Source organism: Dermochelys coriacea, chromosome 16, assembly GCF_009764565.3.
Source record: "Dermochelys coriacea isolate rDerCor1 chromosome 16, rDerCor1.pri.v4, whole genome shotgun sequence".
In the NCBI taxonomy this organism is placed as follows: domain Eukaryota; kingdom Metazoa; phylum Chordata; order Testudines; family Dermochelyidae; genus Dermochelys; species Dermochelys coriacea.
In genome coordinates, this window is record NC_050083.1 from 16,720,530 (window position 1) to 16,736,935 (window position 16,406).

Genomic DNA, 16,406 nt, shown 5'->3' on the forward strand with positions numbered 1-16,406 from the left:
AGGTCTGCATGATTTGGATTTTTTTTTAAAGAACCTTATTAAGATCTGGATACAGATATATCCTCTTTGCTGAGTTTTATTATTATTTCAATCCCTTTGAAACATGAGCTGCAAATGCTTGGATATATGGGCTAAAAGGTGGTCTAGTTTCACTACAGATTTTGTAATTGCCTTTGTAGTTTTTTGTTGAAATGCTCTTTTGTAATTTAGAGTTTCCTCAGCTATCCCTATGACCCCAAAGCAATATTACAATTAGGAACTAGTTTTTCTTTCTGTCAGCTGTAAAATACACAAAGCAAAGAGTGATTTTCAGCTGAGACAACCTTTGCAAAATGCTTACTGGTTCCCAGTTGGGTTGACCTAATAGGACCATTAATGCCAGGGGATGAGAAGGATTCCAGCTCAGGATTTTGCTGCTGAAATGTTCAGAACACACACATGGCAAGGCCAGACATAGGATGAGGGACTAGTACTACACTAATTAGTTAACTTTCTTTTAATGTCTTGCCACCAACTCCCAACTATTCAGAGGCACGCCACTCACATAAAAGGCTCTGTTACACTGAAGCACTGACCATTTAAGTTCTCCACTAAGTACAGACCTGAAAAGTAAATATTGAGCTATAGAGATAATGTTATATCATCATCTTGGGCTGACAATACTAAATGAAGGAAGGAAACAGACCCATGTCAAAAAAGTCTCTTTTTGGCTGTTTCTTGGAAGAAGGACAGGAAAAGTGCATGAGGGAATGGTCATGCACTGATGTATGGGCTTCACCATCTCACATACAGAATCTACAGCTGCTCTAAATACCTAATGGTACATATTACAGAACATCACTAAACTAATGCAGGAAAGACCCATATGTGTTTTGGTTGTATAAACATCAAAAAGATTTGCATTTGTGCTGAAGCTGATTTATTTTTATGAAGAAATTAGACCTACCTCAGACTCAGGAAGAATATCTTTTAAATAATCCATTTCTTCAGACTCTTGTGCAGGACTGTCTTCATCCTCAAACGTATTTGCTTCACTTTCTTCACTGTCCTCTAAGTGTTCAGTTTCTTCACTTTCTGGAGCTGCGCTCTTCCCATCCCTTGGTTTCTCTGCTTCCTCAGTTTCTTGTATAATGCTCTCCTCATTCTCAACTGTCGTCGTTTCTTCAGTTTTGTTTGTGAGGCTCTCAGCCTGCTGCTCTGCTTCTGTAATTCTTTGTGGAAAACTCTCAGCCTGTTGCTCTATTTCTTCAGTTTCTTGTAGAAGGCTTTTCCCTGTCGTCTCTGCCATATTTTCAACTTCTGAGTCTTCAACAAATACTTCCCAATTAAAATAAGACAGAAATGTCATCAGTCACATTCCAAACAAGCACAGATTAAAAAAATAAAGACTTGTACTCTTGAGACATTACCTTGCTCTTCATATGCAGAGCCCATCTCCCCGGATCAGATCGAGAAGAAAAAGAAACAAAGGTGACAAGTTACTTGTTTAGAATAACATCAAGTTCACTTCACTTTCCAAAATTAATGTACTCCATCAGCATTTGAAAGTTCACAGTAATAATTTATCATTAAAAAGAACTTATTTCTAAAATGTAATCCAGATTTGAATGATTTTTTAATTCTAATTTTTCTGTTTTAAAATGTAGGTGAAGTTGTTGAAACGTAGGCCATGAAAATGACAGATTTGAGACTAGGATGGAGGTAAGCATAGTGTGGTCAGATGATGAAAAAGTCTCCCTCACTCAGCTCTGCCAATGAACCTCCGTCCTATGGTGGCCAAAACTCTTCTTCATTTAATCTAATCTTTGATTGATCAAATCTAATGGATTTGAATGCAAGATCCCCAACAATGAAACAACAATGCATCACCCAGATTTCAAATCATAAGAAGTTTGTTTTCTTTATACCTTTTTATAGACTTCCTTCACGCCAAAATACTGGCCAATGGATGCACTATAAGAAATCAATTCCTTCAGTATAGCTTCTGGGTAGGACGCTACTATCTTCACAATGTCTTGGTGAAAGGCCTCATACCTGTCAAATACCAGGTTGCTATTTAAGAGAATTCATTACATAATATAATAAAAATTAAATGTGAACATTATATACATCTGCATCTAATATGTGATGTAGAAGTGAAGCTGATGGCATAAATCAATTTCCTGACCTACGTAGTCCCGTTATCCAAGATCTTTAATTTCCAGGGCCACTGCAATGTTCTTAAAAAGAAAAGGAGTACTTGTGGCACCTTAGAGACTAACAAATTTATTAGAGCATAAGCTTTCGTGAGCTACAGCTCACTTCATCGGATGCATTTGGTGGAAAAAACAGAGGAGAGATTTATATACACACACACAGAGAACATGAAACAATGGGTTTATCATACACACTGTAAGGAGAGTGATCACTTAAGATAAGCCATCACCCACAGCAGGGGGGGGAAAGGAGGAAAACCTTCCATGGTGACAAGCAGGTAGGCTAATTCCAGCAGTTAACAAGAATATCAGAGGAACAGTGGGGGGTGGGGTGGGGGGGGAGAAATACCATGGGGAAATAGTTTTACTTTGTGTAATGACTCATCCATTCCCAGTCTCTATTCAAGCCTAAGTTAATTGTATCCAGTTTGCAAATTAATTCCAATTCAGCAGTCTCTCGTTGGAGTCTGTTTTTGAAGCTTTTTTGTTGAAGTATAGCCACTCTTAGGTCTGTGATCGAGTGACCAGAGAGATTGAAGTGTTCTCCAACTGGTTTTTGAATGTTATAATTCTTGACGTCTGATTTGTGTCCATTCATTCTTTTACGTAGAGACTGTCCAGTTTGGCCAATGTACATGGCAGAGGGGCATTGCTGGCACATGATGGCATATATCACATTGGTAGATGCGCAGGTGAACGAGCCTCTGATAGTGTGGCTGATGTGATTAGGCCCTATGATGGTATCCCCTGAATAGATATGTGGACAGAGTTGGCAACGGGCTTTGTTGCAAGGATAGGTTCCTGGGTTAGTGGTTCTGTTGTGTGGTGTGTGGTTGCTGGTGAGTATTTGCTTCAGATTGGGGGGCTGTCTGTAAGCAAGGACTGGTCTATCTCCCAAGATCTGAGAGAGCGATGGCTCGTCCTTCAGGATAGGTTGTAGCTCCTTGATGATGCGTTGGAGAGGTTTTAGTTGGGGGCTGAAGGTGATGGCTAGTGGCGTTCTGTTGTTTTCTTTGTTGGGCCTGTCCTGTAGTAGGTGACTTCTGGGTACTCTTCTGGCTCTGTCAATCTGTTTCTTCACTTCAGCAGGTGGGTATTGTAGTTGTAGGAATGCATGATAGAGATCTTGTAGGTGTTTGTCTCTGTCTGAGGGGTTGGAGCAAATGCGGTTATATCGTAGCGCTTGGCTGTAGACAATGGATCGAGTGGTATGATCTGGATGAAAGCTAGAGGCATGTAGGTAGGAATAGCGGTCAGTAGGTTTCCGATATAGGGTGGTGTTTATGTGACCATCGCTTATTAGCACCGTAGTGTCCAGGAAGTGGATCTCTTGTGTGGACTGGTCCAGGCTGAGGTTGATGGTGGGATGGAAATTGTTGAAATCATGGTGGAATTCCTCAAGAGCTTCTTTTCCATGGGTCCAGATGATGAAGATGTCATCAATGTAGCGCAAGTAGAGTAGGGGCATTAGGGGACGAGAGCTGAGGAAGCGTTGTTCTAAGTGCCATCCACAGCCTCAGAAACAACTCTGACATCATAATCAAAAAGGCTGACAAAGGAGGTGCTGTCGTCATCATGAATAGGTCGGAGTATGAACAAGAGGCTACTAGGCAGCTCTCCAACACCACTTTCTACAAGCCATTACCCTCTGATCCCACTGAGAGTTACCAAAAGAAACTACAGCATTTGCTCAAGAAACTCCCTGAAAAAGCACAAGAACAAATCCGCACAGACACACCCCTGGAGCCCCGACCTGGGGTATTCTATCTGCTACCCAAGATCCATAAACCTGGAAATCCTGGACGCCCCATCATCTCAGGCATTGGCACCCTGACAGCAGGATTGTCTGGCTATGTAGACTCCCTCCTCAGGCCCTTCGTTACCAGCACTCCCAGCTATCTTCGAGATACCACCGATTTCCTGAGGAAACTACAGTCCATTGGTGATCTTCCTAAAAACACCATCCTAGCCACTATGGATGTAGAAGCCCTCTACACCAACATTCCACACAAAGATGGACTACAAGCCGTCAGGAACAGTATCCCCGATACTGTCACGGCTAACCTGGTGGCAGAACTTTGTGACTTTGTCCTGACCCATAACTATTTCACATTTGGTGACAATGTATACCTTCAAATCAGCGGCACTGCGATGGGTACCCGCATGGCCCCACAGTATGCCAACATTTTTATGGCTGACTTAGAACAAAGCTTCCTCAGCTCTCGTCCCCTAATGCCCCTACTCTACTTGCGCTACATTGATGACATCTTCATCATCTGGACCCATGGAAAAGAAGCTCTTGAGGAATTCCACCATGATTTCAACAATTTCCATCCCACCATCAACCTCAGCCTGGACCAGTCCACACAAGAGATCCACTTCCTGGACACTACGGTGCTAATAAGCGATGGTCACATAAACACCACCCTATATCGGAAACCTACTGACCGCTATTCCTACCTACATGCCTCTAGCTTTCATCCAGATCATACCACTCGATCCATTGTCTACAGCCAAGCGCTACGATATAACCGCATTTGCTCCAACCCCTCAGACAGAGACAAACGCCTACAAGATCTCTATCATGCATTCCTACAACTACAATACCCACCTGCTGAAGTGAAGAAACAGATTGACAGAGCCAGAAGAGTACCCAGAAGTCACCTACTACAGGACAGGCCCAACAAAGAAAACAACAGAACGCCACTAGCCATCACCTTCAGCCCCCAACTAAAACCTCTCCAACGCATCATCAAGGAGCTACAACCTATCCTGAAGGACGAGCCATCGCTCTCTCAGATCTTGGGAGATAGACCAGTCCTTGCTTACAGACAGCCCCCCAATCTGAAGCAAATACTCACCAGCAACCACACACCACACAACAGAACCACTAACCCAGGAACCTATCCTTGCAACAAAGCCCGTTGCCAACTCTGTCCACATATCTATTCAGGGGATACCATCATAGGGCCTAATCACATCAGCCACACTATCAGAGGCTCGTTCACCTGCGCATCTACCAATGTGATATATGCCATCATGTGCCAGCAATGCCCCTCTGCCATGTACATTGGCCAAACTGGACAGTCTCTACGTAAAAGAATGAATGGACACAAATCAGACGTCAAGAATTATAACATTCAAAAACCAGTTGGAGAACACTTCAATCTCTCTGGTCACTCGATCACAGACCTAAGAGTGGCTATACTTCAACAAAAAAGCTTCAAAAACAGACTCCAACGAGAGACTGCTGAATTGGAATTAATTTGCAAACTGGATACAATTAACTTAGGCTTGAATAGAGACTGGGAATGGATGAGTCATTACACAAAGTAAAACTATTTCCCCATGGTATTTCTCCCCCCCCACCCCACCCCCCACTGTTCCTCTGATATTCTTGTTAACTGCTGGAATTAGCCTACCTGCTTGTCACCATGGAAGGTTTTCCTCCTTTCCCCCCCCTGCTGTGGGTGATGGCTTATCTTAAGTGATCACTCTCCTTACAGTGTGTATGATAAACCCATTGTTTCATGTTCTCTGTGTGTGTGTATATAAATCTCTCCTCTGTTTTTTCCACCAAATGCATCCGATGAAGTGAGCTGTAGCTCACGAAAGCTTATGCTCTAATAAATTTGTTAGTCTCTAAGGTGCCACAAGTACTCCTTTTCTTTTTGCGAATACAGACTAACACGGCTGCTACTCTGAAACCTGCAATGTTCTTGTGATTAAATCATTAATTTTTATGCTAGCATATCCTGGACTAGTTTAGCACAATACAGAACACTAATGATGTCAACCCAAGAAATTCAAATGAAAGACATTTTTTAAAAATCACGTATTTATTTATTTGTTTGTTTCCCCCCAACTCTTTAAAAAAGCAGAGTTTTGCGCCAACAATTTTTTGCCCACTCTGAGCAAATGCAATAAGACAGGAGAGTACATTATTTGATATTAGTCTTCCTGAAGGTGAAGTAGCTAGTGCAATTTTGGCTTTTCTACAAATACATTCAAAATACAATGTGATTGGAATGGTCTTATCAAGCTTTGCACATCCTTCACTCGGAATGTCTGTCACATTTTCTACAATCCTGAATACATACCCAGCTCTAATGTCATCCAGAGAAGCAAAGGCCTTTCCTAAAAGATTCTTCAGCTTTCTCTCAGAGCTTTGTGTTCTCAGTTTGTCCAAAATTATATCCAGATTAGCTTCCCTTATCTGGGCCCATATGAAAAACAAACAATAAGCATAAAGCTGTAAGAAGCCTAAATATTTCATATCTATTTAGGATTCAAGTAATTAGTTTCATGTACACATCTGTATTTTAATTATACATTAGACAATACTTTAAAGGGGCATTATTGAGGCTCAAAAATTGATCTACCTTGTCTCCAATTCCTTATATCTATTTACAGACAGTATGTTTTCCCCCAAATCAGAGGCATCAGTGCCCTTTAAAAAAGAATAAGTGATCACAGCACTATGTGTATTTGCCCATGCATGTACGAAAGAGAATAATGGAGGGAAATAATATATATAAGGTAAGAGAATTTCAGTTTCAAGCTTTCAAGAACTTATTGTAAAGAGCTAGCACATGCCTTGTGAGTGTTACATGTATTTACTCCAAGGCTATTGCTCTTTTGCAAACACAACATTTGTCACTGGCCATTTGTCACTGGCCAAGGAATCTCAGCTCACCAAAACTACTCATTGCAGTCAGGCACTCCAGTGACCACAGGAAGAGTCAAAGACTCACCTCTACTTCTGGAGAAAATTGATGCCCCAGCTACCTCCAGAGTCTCACTGACACCTGGACTAGCCATGGTGGCCCATCATTTCAGGACCAAAGTAGTTACTGAAGATTCTAATGGGTAGAATTTGCCCAGGCAAAAGAACAGTAAAAACTAGATAACATGTGAGAACACCTCTGTCTCAGTTCCCATCTGGGATGTTTGGCCTGGTGAATTCATCATCAAGCAGCACTACCTCATCCACTTCTTTGGGGCTCTATCAAGCCTGGTAGAAGTGAGATCTTGATTGATGAACAACAGACTAGGCTTCTATATTCAATAATTCAGTCACCATTGGCACTTACTGCTTCCTCTGCCAAAGGCACAGGGAGATCAGGGAGACTGCACAAGACATTCCAGAAGGGGCAAAGTGATCTTACATAGAGAGGGGAGACCATGCTGCTTTCTTTCCAAAAGTTGACAGGTACGAAAATCATTTAAAGATTCTGAACAATGCCTTGAAATATCCTTTTATCAAGCCACAGAGCACAAATATGATGTGATAACTCAATATACATGCATGGTTCTGTAACTGCATAAGACTTCCTTGTGAATGTGCATGCAACCACATATGAGTAATAATAAGGTTCTAGTTGCTAGATCTGGAAAATACCAATTTAGATAAATGAGGTCATTCCTCTGCCAAGAATAAGATATAGTCCCCCTCAGAGGATGCATCAGATATTAGACTAATACACTTAGCAGTACGTAGCCACCTTCCAAACACAGAAACCATTAGAAACACTCCCATTTTAAGTTATAGTTGCTATAAAGGATTCTTTGAATACCAATAGCATCTTTTTGCTAGGAAGTGGTTTCTTTACACCACACCAACGTTTTAGACTTTTGATTGTACCTGATTTAGGTTTTCATGTTTCCGCCGGCACTCGTTCAGTTTCACCTGAAGTTCGTTTTCTTGCTGGGACAGTTTGAGCTGATGTTCATCCCAAAGGACAATAGCTTGCTGGAAATATTTGTACAAGTCTTTGCAACCCTGTTCAATATGTTTAGCCAGATCCTCAAAGTCTCTCTAAAACAATCAAACGGATAGAACAAATTATCATTAAATTATTATTAGACTGATATCTGGGAGTAGAGTTGCATGAGTAGAAGCGGAATAGCTGACTTGCCAAGACTGCCTGGAGGAATCCTACCTGATAAAGCAGAAAGTACATCAAGAATCAGAGAACACCATCTTTTTTCATGTCACTACCATCCAATCTGTTCTTGCAACTGTGCTAATGGGAATTATGTTACCATCAACAATATAATTTCTAGCATTACCACTTTCAATGACATATCATACGATTAGAAGATAGAACCACAATGCTGTTTGGGTGAGGGTGTGTGTGTGGGGAGGGGGTAGTAGTCCAATACCTACTTTTCAGAAATTGGAAGCCCTTAGATACCATGACAAAGAGCAAGGTATGAGAACCTGGAAAGATATTTGGAACACAGAGTGTGAAAGAACAACTGCAGAGCCTCTGAATTTGGACTACTCTTTTTTCTTTTCCAGTCCTGTAAATTCAGTGAACATTTTTCTCACCACTGATAAAATCTAAAACAAAAGTGCCAAAGTGGATGAGCCTCACACATGACTTTGCAGATTATGATATTTATAACTGATATCAGTATACATACTATAATGCTTTTATTAGTCCAAGACAATGGATGGAAAAATAGCTTTCTGACATCTAATAGTTATGTGTAAATACATCAAAATAAAACATATACATATGGCTAAAGCTCAGCTCATTTACCACACAAAACAATATTCACGTCATCTATCGTTAGTGGATAATACAGGAAACTCACCTCTTTTCTCATATAAATTAGCACAGAATTAGCACAAGTTAAAAACAATAGCTAGTGTAAACAAATAGAAGAGGCCAACAAAATAATAATATTTTGCACTTATACATCACGTTCCATCTTATGATCTCAAAGATCACACAATAAATCCGCGAGTCAGGAATAAAAATTCACAGCTAGTACTTCAGCTAAAAGACCATCCATCCTTCACAAAAGTAGCAACCACAAAGTTAAGCTCTGCATGAGCCCTGAAATATTTAGCCATCTATAACCTTGAGCACAACAGGCCAGTTGTTTTCATATATAGTCATGGTAAAAGTAAACCAAAAGTTATGAACTATCATTGAATCGCCTCAAGCGTCTCTATTTACAGGATAAGTAGTCAATGATATCATTGCACACTTTCTAACAGGGCATCAGTAGAATAATGAAATGAAATGTGAAATTTTAAACCAGCATAGACTGCAGGATAGATGTTGGATTTGATTATTCCCAGGATGCAATAAAAAGAATGGCCTTAGTAAACGTACATCCATCTGCTCCAGCTCCTGTTCAAACCGACTCTGCAGCCTTCCAACCATCTTGAAGAAGTCAGGATTCACAACCTTTTCAGCCTCTTTCTCTGTGCAAACTTTTAAACCCAACAGTTTATCCTAAAGGAAAGGAATATTACATTATTGACATGTACCTGGTATGCAGTGTTGTTGTAGTCATGCTGGTCTCAGGATATTAGAAAGACAAGGTAGATGAGGTATTATCTTGTATTGGACCAACTTCTGTTGGTAAGAGAGACAAGCTTTCGAACTACACAGAGCTCTTTTCCAGGTCTGGACCAGAAGCTCGCTGTAAGCTCAATACTTGTCTCTCTTACCAACACAAGGTGATACAATAAAAGATACTGCCTCACCCACCTTATCTCTCTAATGTACCTGGCATCCCAATTAACATATTGCATGGTTCAATAGAATTTGTTTAACCTCAACATGCATTCTTTTCTTTTGAACTGGTAGTTTCAGAAATAAATATCCAACTTCAGTATCTTTTCCTGAAGAAACCGTAAGTGGAGGAAAAATTAAGCTGGGAATAGGCAGTGGGTGTGCAAGGTGAGGAGTTGTGTACCCCTCCAACAGGAAGAGCACTAAGTCTTTGATGACATACTGTTTATAACAATCAGTAATAGTTTCAGAAAATGTATGCCTGTGATATTTGAGTCCTGTGATTGAATTGTAAATACTAGAAAACTGTAAATAATTAATGCTTTGTATTTACACATAGTCTTTGTCATCCAAAACTCTCAAATCCCTTTACAAATGTGGATTTAAGCCTCAAAACCCCCTTATGCCACAGGTCAGTAGTATTATCCCCATTTTATATATGGAGAAATTGAGGTATAGAGGTTAAATGATTTTCCCAAGGCCACAGAGCGAACCATGGCTATGCTGAGTCCTGACTCTCAATCTCCTAGCTTAAGTAGTGGACTCTCTTTGTAGGCCAAAAGCCTAATGGGGAGAAGTAAATTGTACTCATTTTGCTTATGTTGCTTTATACTCCATTTTGCTAGCTTTGAATTAGTAAGAACAAATTGTAGCTTTGAATTAGTAAGAAGAAATTGCCCTGAGTTTATTCTTTGCTGATTATGTTAATGATTGTTCTTAGAAGGACAAAAGTTTTATAGCTATAATTATTGCCTTATTTACTTTTGGTGTGTGAATGAAAAATGTATGGTATACTGATTAACTGAGAAGAAACAGTTGGGCCAGATGGTCAGGAGGGGAGCGGAGGAGTGGAGAGGCACAAACTTTATTATCAGAATCACCTGGATGACAGATTGATGACACTAAAGCACAGGCATACATCCAGGTACAAGATAAGGAGTTGAGCCAGAGGGATGAGGTAAGAAACAGCTGCGGATCTTCCCGGTAACAACTCAAAATAACGAGGAGGTGTGGGTGAGATTCTGTGGCCTGCGTTGTGCAGGAAGTCGGACTAGATGATCCCTTCTGGCCTTAGTATCTATGAATCTATGCTAATTAAGAGCAACCTTGAATAAATCATGATTGACAGCTCCAGTGTGACACAACAAGGGCCATAGACTTATATGGGAACTTATTACTATAAAAGAAGGGTGTATTGCCATGGGACTTTGGGTTTGTTCTGCAGCAACATCGGAGCTTTGAACGTGTTCGCTAGAGGCCGAGCTCCCCTCCCTCGTGTGCAGTTTCAGCTGGCCACTGGAACTGACCAAGCAACACTAAGGACTGGTAACTATAAGAGCCAGCTGAAGAACCTTTTTTTTTTTTTTGGGGGGGGGGGGGGGGCCGAATGGAACCATATGCTGATTTTTAATGCTTAAATTGTACTCTCAATAAATGCAGCGTATTGCCTTATCCCCTTTAAAAAGATTCTGTGTGCTTCTTATAAGCATAACATCTTCCCTCCACTAAATTAGTATTTGTTGCTGCTATTCTACACATTCCAAATACAAATACCATGTTATTGTGAAGAAAAGTACACAGCATACTTTTGACTAACAGGATAAAAGAGAACTTTGTGAGTAATTTGGGTTGTCATGCTGAAATAGTGGGTCTCAAACCAGACGTTATACTGGATGATCCGAGGCTACCAAAATCCTTCATTGGGTCTCCAAATTCAGCAACTTTCATTCTCATTACACTGACCTTGCATAGCTGTACATTGGCCAAACATTCCTGGCAAACTCTCTCATACTGGATGCGAATGATCATCATATGCTGCACATTATGTGTGTCTTTAGAAAAGAAGGAAAGGAAATAAGAGTCCAGTGTGAAGACTTCACCATTTCACATTGTAGCACATGTGAATATGACTGAACAGTTGTGTCTAACCTCACTTTACCCTAGTGGCATACTTGACTCTCGTATATGGGCATTACCAGCCAACATCACTTGGCTGCCTCTACCCAAATCTTTTTGCCATTATGCTTAGTAATGGTAAACTGTTATTTTTATTACATTCCAACACTGTTTGCACTGCTAAACAGGCTACAACTATCAAGACAGTTCCTGCCTGGAAAGTTTAGTCTAGAAGACACACATATAGAAAGACAAGGCATACTGCAAAACGTAGAGGAAGGAATCACTTCAGATCATTTTTTCCCCTCATTCTAAAGAGAAAAAAAAATGGAGAGACCAAGATCAGGGCAGCATATGTATGTATAGACACATGGTACACTTCAATCATGGCCTTAGAAATAAAACGATTGCTTAAATCCCAATTCATAGCCATGAATTCCTCGCTTACCTATATATTTGTTTAAAGCCACAAGAGATTCGTACCATTCATTTATCTCAGCTTTTGAATGTGTCGGAGGCAACAAATCACTACCAAAATAGGAAACAAGAGACACATACATTGTGGTCATACATAATCCATTCCAGTTCTCAATGGGTTAAAACTGTGAAGTAGTATAATAGCACTATTGCTTTTCCACATTTTGTCTGTTAGAAGACAGATTTTCAGCCAAATCAGCAAGGCAAAACCATAGAGATGGCTGCAATTTGTGCAAAAAAGCTGCCTTCTGGAAAACAGATGAACTGTTATCTGTTTAGTTGCTATGTTATTTTTAAAATGAAAAGGAATCATTATTTTAAAATTAGAATATTTTAATAGGTTATACACATAGCAACTTTTCTGGTTTAGAATGGAGTGTGTCCCAGATATATAGTATGAGATTTCCTTTGTCTCCTCTGCTGATTATTTACTATATATACACTAAAATCTCACACCATTCCCAAGAGAGGCACTCAAACTTTTCAGTCAGGCCAAGTTAGGGTTATGGGATTTTTACCTTCCCATTCATCCTGACTTGCCACTATTTATATTGTACTTCCAGAGCCATTTCACTTTACACGGATGTCACAGACATTTTGGGGGGCCCTGAGCTCTAGCCCCGGGGCCAATTGTCTCCCCTTTCCCTCCTTCTTATCATCCCTGTACATCACTACTTGCAGCTACTTGACATTACTAATAATGAAACATTTAATGAGCCCTTCATTCAACACAATCTGCCCACTGAAAACCATGAGCATCACCTCACAGGTGAAAGATAAAAATAAGTTTGGGGGCTCATTTAGTACTGTGTTGGTCCATTTTACAGTGGTAAATCAGGTGCATTATTCACTATAGCAAGAAACACTATTTTTTCTGTCTCTCGCTTCATACCAAAGAACTTGCAGAAGCTCCATTCTCTTTCTACTAAGTGAAATCTGGTCCTTTATCATGTTCTCCAAGTCTCTTTTTACAGATGTGGGTTCCTGTACCTCCTTCCTTGCCATAAATTCTCTGCAGGACACAAGTAGCCATTTAAATAAAGGTATGTTTGGGACAATCTGTATCTTGACATCTAAAAGTTATTTTGAACCACATAGATTTAACCCCAGTCACTAAAAAGGAGTATAAATGCCAGCATAATTGCCAGAACACTGTTAGCTTTACAAAGAGAACAGAATCAAAGATTATTCTGTAACAGAAACACAAATGGGGTCTGGTCATTTAGTTTTAATCCCATTAAAAATATAATCTGTTGCAGGATTACAGACCTGAAACTGCGAACCACATAGTCCTTCTGTATGATTTTCCAGTCCTTCAGCCTCTCTTGCCACTTGAACCATTGAGACAGCTCCCTCTTCAGGTCTGCCTCCATCAGATTAACAAACAACTTGGCTATTGCCCTCTGATTGGCTAGAAGGGCTTGGTTTATCATCTGTGTATTGGAAGATACAAAGAGGAATAAAGGGCAGCACAAAGCATACAAAAATTTGACAGCTATAGTTTTTTAATCCAGCGCAATGCACTGAACTAGAAGAGACTGTTAGACAGACAGTGGGAAAATGGGGAGCATTTTGTACAATAGAGAACACTCCTCCTGCATTGGGATGACTGATATGTTTGAACAACAGCACTGAACAAATCAAGAAGTCACTGATTGAGACATAGCACAATAGCCATATGCAATTTGGGAGGGTTTTAGACTTTCTCTGAAGCACAAGGTATTAGACAGTGATGACCTTGTCTACAGACAGGAAATCTCCCATAGCTGTGGAGCTGCAACAGTGGGAGATTTCTTGAAAACTGTCATCTTAGGCACAGCCTCAGAGGCAGAATACTAGACATAATGGCCCAGTTGTATGATCCAGTAAGGTAAATGCTATAAATATAAAAATATGTTGAACGAAAAGCCTTCACACAGTATGTCCAGTTGAATTACACGAGTGAGCAAACGCTCTGATTTTGATCATATTGCTGTCAGCGCTTAGCTTGAGGGAACTATACATATTAAAAGTGAAGGATGTTTTCTTTCCCTAATGGATAGTAAAAAGATATGGAAAATGGACCTATATGTTTCAGAATAGAATGATTTGTTGAGTACTGGAAAACACTGATGTATGTCAGAGAGATAAGACAGCACCTGCATGGAGGGAACTGCAGCTGAAAAACGTCATGAGAAAGGATGATTCAGCTCTTGTATCTTTTCATTGTTAAGCAGGTGATAAGTTTGAAAGAGAAGTAGAAGAGTGACTAACACTTCCAGACTGAAAGAAGAAGAAAATTAATCCTCCTTATAGTACACAGGGAATATTCCATCTTGCTACTTTCAATATAGCCTCTGAGACAAATGAATGACTGCATATCAATATAAAATATTTACCATGGCTTCAGTATGTATGAACCTGTGAACATCAGAGGGTAAGAGATAAGAAATATCCTCCAGAATCTTGGTATGTTTCTTCAGTAAATCTTTTATCTGGGAAACGAAAGGAAAGAGAAAAAAGAAAGAGCCCAAAAAATCAGTATTTCTTAAGACAAGAGATCTGAAATAAGACATAGATGTTTTGTTTCTTTAAAAAAAAATTCAGTTGACTGAAATACTCAGTCATAGCACAGATTTAAAGCTGGAAGTTTGACTTAAGACAAACTATTGTATTTTTCTTCTAAAATTTGACACCTTTAATAAAAACATAGTTACTAAAATATTTGATACAACCATTACTAAAATCAACTGCTTCTTAATATACCTCACCCTTTAGATTGGTGGTTCTCAACCAGGGGTATGTGTACCCTACAGGTACACAGAGGTCTTCCAGGGTGGGTACATCAACTCATCTAGACATTTGCCTAGTTTTACAACAGGCTACATAAAAAGCACTAGTGAAGTCAGTACAAACTAAAATGTCATACAATGACTTGTTTATACTGCTCTATATACTATACACGGAACTGAAAGTACAATATTTATATTCCAATTGATTTACTTTATAATTATATGGTAAAAATAAGAAAGTAAGCAATTTTTTAGTAATAGTGTGCTGTGTCACTTCTGTATTTTTATGTCTGATTTTGTAAGCAGGTAGTTTTTAAGTGATGTGAGACTTGGGGTACATAAGACAAATCAGACTTCTGAAAGGGGTACAGTAGTCTGGAAAGGTTGAGAGCCACTGCTGTAGATCACCACAGACAGGTTGCAAGCAAAGTGAAACACTTGAATCAACTTCCTCTTAGATACTTACACCCAAATCCCAGGCCCCGTTTAAACAACAGCACTGGGCACACAAGCCTCTTGCTGCTGTATATGTGTCGCTAAGGCACAGGACTGGAAGTCAGACAATCTGAGCTCTATTTCTGGCACTGTCACAACCTCCTGTGCGGCTTTGGACAACTCATCTAACTTTCTGACCCTCAATTTACCCATTTGTAAAATAGGAATATTATTCCTCGTACATCACAGATGTGTTGTGAGGAGATCCTTAAATAGGGATAAGAAAATAAGGCACTTATTTGTCCTATTAGTATAGCATCTGAGCACCTCAGAAGCTTTAATGTATTTATTCTCACAACCCCTCTATGAGGTAGGGAAATACTAGTATCTTCACTTTACAGATACACCTTGGGCCCAGAGAGAATAAGTGACTCGCTCAAGAGCGAACAGAAAGTCTTCTGCAAAGCAGGAAACTGAAACTAGACCTCCCAAATCCCTGGCTTGCACCCTACCCAATGAACCAATGAGTGTTTTCTCTCTAAACACTTATATCATACTTTTCATCTGTAAAAGATACTATTTTATCTTTTAAAAGAGCTTTGAAAAGATGGGCAATATCATTATCTCCATTTTACAGATGGGAAAATTGAGGCACAGAGAAGTTTCATGGCTCATATGTAAGGAGCTATATGCCTGATCCTGATACATGCAATGACTTTTTATTATGAACAGTATTGTATTTCATATTTTGATACAGTTCGTATGAAAGACTGTCAAAACAGAGTTATATACTATCATATTATAACAAATAATAGGTTAAGTGATAACCAAATATTGGAGCTTGAAGTAAAACCGTTCATTATCAATGCTACAGGAGATCTAACATACTTCAGAAAATGGGTACTCAGGGGCCAAGGATGATTTTGTTTGTTTACTTGTTTCCATCATGTTTACAATTATTCAGCGAATGACTCATTACAGCCAGGCTTCTTTCTTTTCCCAGGTTCCTCAAAAATAAGTTGAGAAAGATATAGCATGGGTGAAAGAAAAATAGCAGTCCTGATGAGTTGAGACAATTCTGTTGTGGACATTGGTTC

At 39.7% G+C, this 16,406-nt stretch overlaps 1 protein-coding gene across 7 annotated transcripts in view; it reads right to left on the minus strand.

Annotated features, from left to right (window-relative positions):
• Positions 1 to 16,406, minus strand: part of CCDC180 (coiled-coil domain containing 180) — a 45,698-nt gene that overhangs the window by 21,730 nt on the left and 7,562 nt on the right. For 6 of the 7 annotated variants that reach the window (XR_006276045.1, XM_043498817.1, XM_038374499.2 and 3 more), the window contains 11 exons: positions 14,482 to 14,577; positions 13,373 to 13,536; positions 12,996 to 13,115; positions 12,075 to 12,154; positions 11,474 to 11,562; positions 9,326 to 9,448; positions 7,840 to 8,013; positions 6,296 to 6,411; positions 1,908 to 2,034; positions 1,410 to 1,434; positions 947 to 1,317 (listed from right to left, as the gene is read on the minus strand). Coding sequence is in view for 6 of the 7 variants with exons in the window: in XM_043498817.1 (XP_043354752.1) it covers positions 947 to 1,317; positions 1,410 to 1,434; positions 1,908 to 2,034; positions 6,296 to 6,411; positions 7,840 to 8,013; positions 9,326 to 9,448; positions 11,474 to 11,562; positions 12,075 to 12,154; positions 12,996 to 13,115; positions 13,373 to 13,536; positions 14,482 to 14,577 (1,485 nt within the window). In the remaining variant the exon portion in view is untranslated. The remainder of the gene's footprint in view (positions 1 to 946; positions 1,318 to 1,409; positions 1,435 to 1,907; positions 2,035 to 6,295; positions 6,412 to 7,839; positions 8,014 to 9,325; positions 9,449 to 11,473; positions 11,563 to 12,074; positions 12,155 to 12,995; positions 13,116 to 13,372; positions 13,537 to 14,481; positions 14,578 to 16,406) is intronic. The other variant, XM_043498818.1, reaches the window with a different exon arrangement.